General features: G+C 46.1%; 1 protein-coding gene across 2 annotated transcripts in view; it reads left to right on the top strand.

Annotated features, from left to right (window-relative positions):
* Positions 1–10118: 10118 nt before the first annotated feature.
* LOC145337177 (uncharacterized) overlaps positions 10119–11772 on the top strand; it is a 130088-nt gene continuing 128434 nt past the window's right edge. For both annotated transcript variants that reach the window (XM_080181975.1, XM_080181974.1), the window contains exons 1-2: positions 10119–10225; positions 10482–11280. In XM_080181975.1, coding sequence (XP_080038101.1) covers positions 10618–11280 — 663 coding nt within the window. In that variant the 5' untranslated portion in view covers positions 10119–10225; positions 10482–10617. The remainder of the gene's footprint in view (positions 10226–10481; positions 11281–11772) is intronic.

Here is an 11772-nt window from a genome sequence, read left to right as displayed (position 1 = left end):
CCTATTACAAGCTGTTTTTAATGTAACTGCAATAATGACTTGACACACTTAAGTGAGGTGTGGAGTGTTTGCTTATCCAGAGTTCTTAAAATTTTTCTTTGAGCCCTGTGCTACCTGTGTACTCACGCACGCATCCCCCCGCCCCGGAAAACCATCTGCGGTCGCGGTAGTGCTGGATAGTTGTATTTTTCTATTATGCAAAGATATGATTGTCTTGAGAAACTACCTCTGTATGAGAATAGTTTGAACTAAATTAGCAGTTCTTAATGTTTCCAAATGAACAGCTGAGTTCTATTTTTCTTTGCTGATTTTTTTTCCTTTCCTAGCTTGTTGAAATTCTTTGCTGCTTCCTAGGCTACTCTGGTGCTCTTTCAAACACTCATTATTCAGATGTGAATCTCAGTAATGAGAAGCAACTGGCTATTTGACAAGGACATCCAAACAATATTAAACTGATGGCAACAAACAGGTAAGTTTATTGAAGGACAATGATGAGTGTGTTTCCTGATTTGCCATCATGATGGAAAACCAATGAAATAGACAGTGTAACAGGCACAAAAACCCAATAATGTTTATTGGACAGAGACACGATTAACGTTATAAGGTAAGAATGATGATAGACAAGGTCAGTCTGAATGATGGGCAGAGGCCAATATTCCTTTCAGCCATGGCACACTATTAGTTCTTTTGCCTTAAATGAGAAGATTTTGGGCTCAAACTCTAGTGGTTTGAGTACATAAAATAGGTTGACTTTCTCAGTGCAGTGCTGAGGGTGTGCTGCTGCTGTCACTGGTGCTGTCTTTTGAATGAGATGTGTAAGCTGAAGAGCTGCTTGCACCCGAGCTGGACTGAAATGTTCCATTTGACTGTTTTGAAGAAGAGCAGGGGAGTCCTCAATGTCTAGGCCAATATTAATCCCTCAATCAACATCCCAAACCATTATCTAGCGATTGTCGCCTTGCTGTTTGTGAACATCCTATGTGCAAAATGGCTGCTCCATTTTCTACAAGTGCAATTCAAAAATATATAGCTAATCATCTGTAAGGTGCTTTGGAATGCCCTGAGGTTGGGAAAGTCACTGTGTAAATGCAAGCTTTTCTTCCCTAAATATAGTTTTAATGGGTCTACCAAGTCTTACACACTGGTAAAATCCCACCTTTAATACCATGCTTCATGAATTAGCCAGTGGTGGGGAAGGATAGAATAATCTCCTCTCTGGATTGCTATCTCACGACTCCTACTGCAACATGCACATATAGACGGGATTGAGCTTTGCTGCAATACTCCATAGCTGAATAGTGAATCAGCGTCCTTACCTGGACTGTGACAGTTTCAACATTTGAAAATGTCACTTGTCAACATCTGGAGCATTATTCTGGTATGAGTCATCTTAAATAAGATGATAAACATTCTGAAAGTTAAAAGAAAATTAGGCAGTACAATATCATCTGGAGAAACATACCAGTAGAAAATACAAAACTGCAGGTAAAGAATTTGTAGCATTGTATTTTAATGCATTGTTTTGGCTAATTAAGAGTTGCACTAAAATATAAAGTACCTGGATGAGCACTTGGCATGTCATAATGTTCAAGGTTATGGACCAAATGCTGGTAAAGGGGAAGTCAGGTGTTTTTCACATATTGATACAAACTCTATATGCCGAAGGCCTCTTCTGCACTCTATTATTCTGTATGAATCTAACAATGCAAAAAACTGTATCAGTACCATTTTTTGTAACACAAATTCAACTAGATCATAGAATCCCACAGTGCAGAAGGAGGCACTGACCATAATCCCACCCACGCCCCATCCCCATAACCCTACTTATTTACCCTACTAACCCTCTGACACTAAGGGGCAATTTATGGCCAATCAACCTAACCCACATGTCTTTGGAGTGTGGGACGAAACCCACACAGACACTGGGAGAATGTGCAAACTCCACACAGACAGTGACCCAAGTCGGAACTCGAACCAGCGTCCCAGGCGCTGTGAGGCAGCAGTGCTAACCACTGTGCCCCACGTCACCCTTGTGGCAATCAAACCCGCAACCACTATTTCAATGAAGGGAAAATTTACAAAAAGACTCCATCTTTAATTTTCTTTAATAAAACACCATTTTTGGCAACAATCTGAGTGGGAAGAGTAGAAGATTTTGTGCCTTACGACAGCTACAATGGATTTACTATCGCTACTTGTTCTGAAAAGGTTTTGTATTTGTATAGCGCTTTCTAGATGTCCTGAAGTAATTCAGAGCCAGTAAACAGCTTGTCTTTTATTATTCATTTCAGTTTTAAATAACACACTATATTTGACTTGTTACTTTTCAAATAAACACCAGGCCACGTATTAATATTGGCTTGTGTTGAGGAGCATTGTTACAGTCTGCTCAGTATTTGAAAATCAACTATGGCAGTTGCCATATTCCAGGTAGATTGGGCAAAATGAGTGAATGTAATTCAGATACTTTAACTGTGTTGTATTTGGAAAGCAGTGAATTTGCTAAATTTCATGTCTTTTTTTGTGTCCTTTTTAACAATTTTTTTGCAAAGTAATTTATATTAACTGTATTCTCAGCAAAGTTGAAGTATGATGTTACAGGAAAACAGGTGGATGGTGAGTATTTTTCTTAATTATCTTTCAAAACTCAGGTAATTTTAGTAATCATTAGGTTGTGCAAATAGCAGTGAGGTTAGTTAATAGGATAATTTATTAGCTGAGTATTTCCTAACTAATTTTCAGCTGGGTAAAGAATGTTTGTTGAAATAATATAAGGCAGGAAGGTTTAGAGACACTGAATAACATTTAATCAGTAAAATAATTACTTAAACGCAATAAAAGATGGTAGGGCAGGTGATGTGTGACAGCTGCAGAATGTGGGAACTTTCGAATGGTACAATATTTAGTACTGCTATCTCACAGTGCCAAGAATCCAGGTTCGATTTCATTCTTGGACAACTGTCTACGCGGAGTCTGCACGTTCTCCCCTTGTCTGCGTGGGTTTCCTCCCACACTCCAAAGACGTGTAGGTTAGGTGGTTTGACCATGCTAAATTGCCCCTGAGTTTCCTGAGATGTGCAGTGTAGGGGTATTAGTGGGCTAAAGTACGGTGGAACTCTGATTTTATGCACCCCAATTTAGCACGAAATCTGATCTACGTGATATAACGGATGGGCTTTTTTTTGCTCTTTCTGGTTTAGTGATTTACTGTGAACCCAATAACATTTGCAATAATATTTTATGGACCCCAACCATTGTGTTACAATGGGGCTGCACTGTGTGTGGGGTTTTGGGGATAGGGCCTGGATAAGATGCTCTGACAGAGAGTCAGTGCAGAATCAATGGGCCAAAGGCGGCCTCCTACACTGTAGGGCTTCTAACATGATCAAATGTGTAACCCAAGGCAAACGTGTCTGCAATAATTGTCTCTGGCTGGAGGAACTTTGGCTCATAGTTGATGATCTGGTGACCAAGCTGCAGGCACTGCAATACATCAGGGAAGAGAAAGTTACGCGGACATTTTGTTCCAGGGGGTGGTCACTTCCCTTTGGATAAGGTCTTCTGATTTGGTCCATAGTCAGGGACAGGAGGGTGTAACTGCGAGTAAAGCAGATAAGGAGAGCGAGAAAGTAGAAATGGCGGAACCTGCAATTATCTAAAAGTTTTAAAGTTCTTGCAGCCTACAAGCATGAAAGTGGGGGCTGCAGTGTGGATGAGTGAACTAACCATGGTACAGGAAGCCATTATTGCAGGGGAGTTAACATGAATTTTGAGGTAGTATAGTCAAGAGGGTAGAGTCAGTCCTCTGGAGCCGAGAATGAGTGTCGAGAAGGCTGTGTGGCCTGTTTGTGCCAGGGTTTGGGACATATGTTCTGAGCTGGAGGGGAACTTGCTGTGGGAGGGTGATCCAGTTGTCACAGTCAACATGGGTACCAATGAATTAGCTAGGACTAGGAAAGAGCTTCTGCTTTGAGAGTATGGGCAACTAATGACTTAATTAAAAAACAAAAAACTCAGGTTCTTTGTACTATTAGCTGAGTCATGAGCAAATTGCAGTAGGATAAATAAGATGAGAGACTCAGGCTGGAGTTTTACCATCCCGCCTGTCACTGTAATCAGAGCAAGTGAGGGGGTGGATCATGGAAAGATCCATTGACCTCGGGCAGGATTTTGTGGTATCAAGACAAGGTAGCACAGTGGTTAGCACTGCTGCTTCACAGCTCCAGGGACCTGGGTTCGATTCCCAGCTTGGGTCACTGTCTGTGTGGAGTTTGCGCATGCTCCCCGTGTCTGCGTGGGTTTCCTCGGGTGCTTGGGTTTCCTCCCACAGTCCAAAGATGTGCGGATTAATTGGATTGGCCATGTTAAAAAATTGCCCCTTAGTGTCCTGAGATGCATAGGTTAGAGGGATTAGCGAGTAGATTGGGGGTAGAGCCTGGGTGGGATTGTGGTTGGTGCAGACTTGATGGGCTGAATGGCCTCTTTCTGCACTGTAGGGTTTCTGTGATTCAAGACAAGTGAGACCGTAAAATCCTGCTCATAATGCATGGCTTAAAGATTTGTGTGGAAGAAATCAAGTTTGATTCCTGGAGCACTGGCACCAAGACTGGCAAAAGTAAGAGCTATACGATTGGAATGATTTTTCACCTGAACCATGCTGGGACCAGTATTCTGGCCAGTGGTATAACTGGTGCAGTAGAGAGACAACTAAACAACCTCGACAGTGGCTTGGATTCAAGTAAAGGAAGACATGATAAATAGGACAAGACAAGATAGCAATACGGGAAATGATAATCAGAGTATAGCAGGAAAGGATGGAGCATGCGAATTTAACTAGAAAGAGTGCAGAAAAGATTTATTAGGATGCTACTGGGATTTGATGATTCGAGTTATAAAGAGAGGCTGGATAGACTGGGACTTTTTTCCTTACAGCGTAGGAGACTTAAGGGTGATCTTAGAGGTCTAGAAAATAATGAGGCGCATGGATCAGTTAGATGGTCAACATTTTTTCCCAAAGGTAGGGGAGTCTCAAACTAGAGGGCATATGTTTGAGGTTTGACAAAAGGGTCCAGAGGGGCAATATTTTCACACACATGTGGTGAGCGTCTGGAACAAACTGCCAGAGGTGGGTACAACTTTGTCTTTTAAAAATCATTTAAACAGTTACATAGGGTGGGTATAGAGGGCTAGGAGCCAAACGCAAGCAATTACGACTAGCTTAGTGGTTTTAAAAAGAAGGTAGCACAGGTTGGACTGAAGGGCCTGTTTCCATGCTGTAAACCTCTATGACTATAAATTCTAAACATTTTGAAACAGGGCTTGTAGATTTGAAGTAACAAATACATTATTTAAGAAAGCAGGAAGAGAAAACGGAACTACAGACCTGTTAGCCCCTGACAGTAGTAGGGAAAATGCTATTATAAAGAATATGATAACTGGACACTTAGAAATTAATGGTATGATTGGGCAGAGTTAACACGGACTTAAGAAAGGGAAATCGGTATGACAAACATTTTTGGGATGTAAGTGGCAGAATGAATAAGGAGAAATCAGTGAATGGATTTTCGAAAGGCTTTCAATAAGGTCACACAATAGATTAATTGGCAAAATGAGAGCATGTGGAATTGCGGGTAATATACAAGCATGGAGTGGGAATTAGTTAATGGACGGGAAACAGTTGGAAAAATAGGTCATTGTCCGGCATGCAGACTATGAAAATTGGGGTACCGTGCTTAAGCCCCAGTTATTCATAGTGTATATCAAAGTAGAACTAAATGCAATATTTTCAAGCTTGCTGATGACATAAGTCACATTCGCACCTGGTTTTATGAGGTGGATACAAACTGCCTTCAAGGAGATTTAGACAGGCTAGGTGCATGGGTGAGAAAATGGCAAATGGAACATAATGTGGAAAAATGTAACATTATCCATTTTGGTAGGAAAAAAGAGATGCAGAACATTTCTTAGACGGTGAGAGGTTGGGAAATGTTAATATCCAAAGGGGATTTGGACATTCTAGTTCACAAATCACTGAAAGCTATCATGCAGATGCAGCAAGCAATTGGGAAGGTATATGGTATGATGGCCTTTATCACAAGAGGATTTGAGTCCAAGTGTAAAAATGTTTTGCCACAGTTGTATGGAACCTTGGTAAGACCACATCTGGAGTATTGTGTATAGTTTGGTGGCAAGTATATCCTTCTTTAGATATAAAGAGGGACTCCAGCAAAGTTCGCCGAACTGATTCTTGGGGTGGTAAGATTATAAGAGGAGACTGAAACTATATTCTCTGGAATTTGGAAGAATGAGAGGTGACACAACACTCTTATAGGACTCGATGCAAAAAGGGTGTTTCCCCTGGCTGTGGACTGTAGAACACGGTAAGGAGTCTCAACAGCAGGTTAAAGTCCAACAAGTTTATTTGATAGTAAACCCACAAGCTTAGGGTTACTGTCCTGCCTGGAGACAATACACATCTTTAACCTGTGCTTAACGCTATCTCCACTCACATTGTCTGCACCTTTAAGAATTGATTAGACTGCGAGTCTTTACAGCTAATCAGTATTCTGTAAACTGTGTGTGCCTTTATATACTCTGCAACCAGAACTCCCCACTCACTTGATGAAGGGGCAAACCCTGAAAGCTTGTGGGTTTACTACCAAATAAACTTGTTGGACTTTAACCTGGTGTTGAGAGACGTCTTACTGTGTTTACCTCAGTCCAACGCCAGCATCTCCACATCACGTGGGCTCGAGAGCCGGGGGGGGACAGTTTCAGAATGAGAACCTTTAGGATTGAGATTAGAAGGAATTTCTTCAATGGTGAATAGAAACATAGAAAAACTACAGCACAATACAGGCCCTTCGGCCCACAAAGTTGTGCTGAACATGTCCCTACCTTAAAGGTTACTAGGTTTACCTATAACCCTCTATTTTACTAAGTTCCATGTACTTATCTAAAAGTCTCTTAAAAGACCCTTTTTGGAATTCTGTACCCCAGAGGGCTGTGGAGGTACAGTTATTTATTTATATGAATTATTTGCGTCACAAGTAGGCTTAAATTAACAATGCACTGAAGTTACTGTGAAAATCCCAGAGTGGGTACACTAAAAGAGAATTTAGTATGGTTGATGCACCCAATCTGCACATCTTTCAGACTGTGTGTGTTTGGGGGGGGGGGGGTAAACCAGAGCACTCAGAGGAAACCCACAGGCATGGGAGAACATGCAGGCTTTGCACAGACAGAAACCTATCGAACCTGGGTCCCTGCCTCTGTGAGGCAGCAGTGCTACTGTGCTGCTCATATATATTTCAGATGGAGATTGACAAATTTCTACCTATTAAATGTATTAAGCAACATAGTATAGCAAAATGGCACCGATGTAATCATCTACAATCTAGTTGAATGGTGGATGGGAAGCAAGGGTAGGAAAAGAACACTACAGCACAGGAACAGGCCATTTGGCCCACCAAGCCTGGGGGTACATGGATTCTATCCCTCTGTTCATGAATCTTTCAGGATACACCTTGAACATTGCTAATGTGCTTGCTGCCACCAGCCCCACTGGCAGTGCCTTCCAGACAAGAAATTGATGGTGAAGATCAGGTATAGGCGTATCTAAAACTCACATTCCGTAATGGCACAGGCATCAACCACAATGTTCATTCAATTAAAATATTAATTTGATGTACCCGTGCTAATGTAGTGCAGAGTTTTAACATGAGAATGCTGGACTGATTGACGATTCTAAATATATTTTAACAAAGATCTTAACTGATCAACATAAATCAAACCCCGTTTCAATTACGTGGGCTTTGCAGTACTTTTTTTTCAACAATTTGGCATTCCGTTTTTGACCACAAAGTGAGCCCCGTTGCTTTATAAATGTTTTCCCCCCCCCGTGATTTGGCATTATTCCTGCTCTTCGGGAGGTTTTATTTGGAGAAAACGAGCTTCAAGGAATGATGGGGATCTGTTTCTTCCGGAAGAGAGTGTGACATGACACTTTACCACAGTGCTTGCTTTGTTTCAGGTTTCTTTTCCTGGTCCACCCCTCCGCCCTGGCCTTGCTGCTGCTGCTACAGGCGCCTGAATTCACTCGTGTATTGCATTTTCACCGTGGTTATAAGCTTGGTTTAGTGGGGGAGCAAATTACAAGTAGTTAACGGAAACGTGATTTTCAGCAACTGGCTTTCTCAAACGCAGTGGTAGAGGTGTGAAAGCTAATGGTTTCTCTAGAACCTCTTTCTGTTTTCACAGGTAGCGGTGTGAATAGAGCAAGCTCGGGGCTGTTAGATAAGACTTTGGGCCATCAACACCTCCGACTGGGGAGAAATGAGCTGGCGGCTTCCTCTGTGGTCCAGTGTGGCTGGAAAGCAGTAAAACCCATCTCCCCTGAACAAAGCTGCTCCTTGCTGCCACGCCAGCAGGGGATTTAATTTTATTTCTGGCTTGCTCGGGCCATCCTCCCGGCTGTGCAGCGACCGCAATGGGCTGCAGCCGGAGCATGCATGGGAAGAAAAGGGAGGGAAACAGGTTAGTGCCAATGCAACAGGGAGGGGGTGGAGGAGAGATGTACATGAGTAAGGAGAGATATGCTTTGATACTTAGGGGGTGGAGTGCCACATTTTGCTGGGGAGGGGGGGGGGTGGGTTGTGGGGTGTTTCAGTGAAGGAAAAGAGGGAGCTGTACACTGGAGTGGAGGAGCTTGCATCAAAAAGAGAAATGGAGAGGAGAAAAGATTGGGCTTTGCATTGGGAGAGAATGGGGGGGAAACCATCCATGCACTGGGGAGTAAAATTTATTGATTAGTGTCATAACTAGGCTTACGTTAGCACCGCAATGAAGTTACTGTGAAAATCCCCTTGTTGCCACACTCCAGCACCTGTTCGGGTACACTAAGGGAGAATTTAACATGGCCAATGCACCTAATCAGCACGTCTTTCAGACTGTGGGAGGAAACTGGAGCACGGAGCAAACTGTGCAGACACGGGGAGAACAAGCAAACTCCACACAGTCACCCAAGTTGAGAATCAAACCTGGATCCCTGGCACTGTAAGGCAGCAGGGTGAACCACTGTGCGAGGAGGGGGGGAGTGGAATGATAGCTCTACATTGGGAGAGGAGGTGGGGGGAGCCCTGCATTGCAGTGGGGTGAGTGGGGGGACTGGAGGAGGAGCCATGCAGTGGGTAAGGTGGGGGAAGGGAGCCTTGTTGCGGGAGCCTTGTTTAGGACTAGAGGGCACAGCCTCAAGATAAGAACGGAGTTGAGGAGGAACTTCTTCACTCAAAGGGTGGTGAATCTCTGGAATTCTCTGCCTGTTGAAGTGGTGGAGGCTGCCTCGCTAAATATATTTAAGACGCGGATAGATAGGTTTTTGGTAGGCAAGGGGATTAAGGGTTATGGGGAGAGGGCGGGAAAGTGGAACTGAGCCACTTCAATCAGCCATGATCTTATTGAATGGCGGGGCAGGCTCGAAGGGCTAGATGGCCTACTCCTGCTCCTATTTCTTATGTTCTTATGTGATTTTGGGGGGGGGGGGGGGGGGGGGCAATTGGAGAGGTAGCTATGCTATGGGGGGAGGGAGTGGGGGGAGCCAGGCTGTGGGTGGGGGAAGTGGGGAGGGAGTCAGTCTGTGATGGGGGAGGGAGCCAGGCTGTGGGTGGGGGGAGCGAGGAGGGGGGTGGGGGGAGCGAGGAGGGGGGGGGGGATTCAGGTTGTTGGTGTGGGGAGTGGGGTGTATTCGGGCTGTGGGTGGGGGGAGCGGGGAGGGGGGTGTATTCAGGCTGTGGGGGGAGCGGGGAGGGGGGTGTATTCAGGCTGTGGGGGGGGGGAGGGGGGGTGTATTCAGGCTGTGGGTGGGGGGGGGAGCGGGGAGGGGGGGTGTATTCAGGCTGTGGGTGGGGGGGGGAGCGGGGAGGGGGGTGTATTCAGGCTGTGGGTGGGGGGAGGGGGGGAGGGGGGGACTCAGGCTGTGGGGGGGGGAACTCAGGCTGTGGGGGGGGTGTTGGGGGAGGGGCAGGCCCAGTCCAGGCGCCACGTGGTCGCTGAGGGGGGGAGGGGAGGCGGTCACGTGGTGCGGGGCCGCTGCGTGTTCTTTAGAGGCCTGAGGCCCGGAGAGTGAGAGAGAGCCAGAGCCCGGAGCACACACCGCCCGGCCCGCTGTAACCCAGCACCATCACCCCGCACCGCCAGAGGAGCAGAGAGAGAGCGGCTGGAGCTCGGGGTGTGTGAGGGACAGAGTGGGGGGAAAGCAGCAGCCCCAGGCCCCGGAGCCTTTTGTTAGGCGGTGGTGGTGGCGGCGGGGCTGAGGCCGCGGCCTGGGAGCGGCTCCTTCTCCCCGGCGCGCTGCGATCACATGCCGCGGGGGAAGGGGGGGGGTGTGGGAGGCGCGGCCGGGGTGGGTGCCCCTCAGGGAGGGAGGCCGGGCGGGGAGCGGGGCCGGGCTGCACCCTCTCTAACCCCGCTGTCTTTGTTTGCAGGATGTCCTCTCCCAGGCCGGCCCGGAGCGGCTGCCTGACCCCCGGGCATGGCTGAGAGCAGCGGGCCGGCCTCCTCTCCCCTCCCTGCGGCCGGCTCCATGGGCGGCCAGTGAGCCGGGAGGAGGCTGCCCCGGACATGGAGCGGGAGCGGGCCCACCTCTCTCCCCCAGGCCGGGGCACTGAGCTGATCAAGTCGCCGCCGTCCTGCCTCCGCTCCGGCTGTGTGAAAGTCTACCTGAAGAAATGGAGCATCTGGGACAAGTTCTACAACCTGGGCACCGAGATGAGGATGTCGAAACGCGGCAGGTTCATGTTCCCTTACTGTGAATACTCTGTGTCTGGGCTGGATCCCCACAAAAACTACATCATGGCAATGGACATCTCCCCGGTGGACAGCTACAGATACCGCTATAATGGCTGCAAGTGGCAGCTCAATGGTAAGGCCACCCCACATGTGATGGGGAGGCTTTACTTCCACCCAAATGGCAGTGTCTCTGGCAAGGAGTGGATGGTCAAGCCGGTGTCTTTTGCCAAACTCCGCTTGACCAACTGCCCCACTGCAGAAGAGGGCAATGCCATCCTCCACTCGATGCACCGCTACATCCCACAGTTGCACATCATTGTGGCAGATGGCATCATTGAGAAGCTAAACCTGAATGATCCCCGGGTCTACTCATTTGTCTTTCAGCAGACCGAGTTCTTTGCCGTGACAAAATATGAAAACAAGTTTATCAGGCAGCTAAAACACTTCTATAACCCTTATGGCACTGCGCTGCGAGACGTCAAGACCTCAAAACAGGTAAATATAATCAATTATAGTTTGTTTTGGGGGGGGGAAGCAAATGATATTGGCCAAGGATGTCCTTGCAAATCGGAGCCTGGTGAATTTAGTCAAATGTGGTCATCAGACAATAATTGGCGATAATGTTGAGTGGAAGTTTTCAAGATTTTTACAATGCTGCTATGCATTCTGATGCATTCAGAATACAAAATTTAGGCCCTTTTTTGGCAATGTTATGAATCATCCCAGTGATTTAGGTATGTCTGAGTGTATTCTGACTGTATTGACTTCAAATGCACAGGTGCATTCAGTGGATTGATTCTGTGTGGTTATATTATTGGCATGTAATCGAGGTTATAACTTTATCTAGGTTTCCACAAAGTTTGTTTAATTATAAATTATTTGTAAGCTGAAATTTTGATCCAGTTTACATATACTGAAGGCTGGAAGAGAGCTTTCCCATATCTTCCCAGCTGTCTTGTCTTTGACCCTCTGTTTGCCATGCTGTGT

The sequence above is a fragment of the Carcharhinus amblyrhynchos genome, unplaced genomic scaffold, assembly GCF_965287045.1.
Source record: "Carcharhinus amblyrhynchos unplaced genomic scaffold, sCarAmb.v2.hapA scaffold_44, whole genome shotgun sequence".
NCBI classification, from domain to species: Eukaryota; Metazoa; Chordata; class Chondrichthyes; order Carcharhiniformes; family Carcharhinidae; genus Carcharhinus; species Carcharhinus amblyrhynchos.
This window is presented reverse-complemented; position numbering and strand designations above follow the sequence as displayed.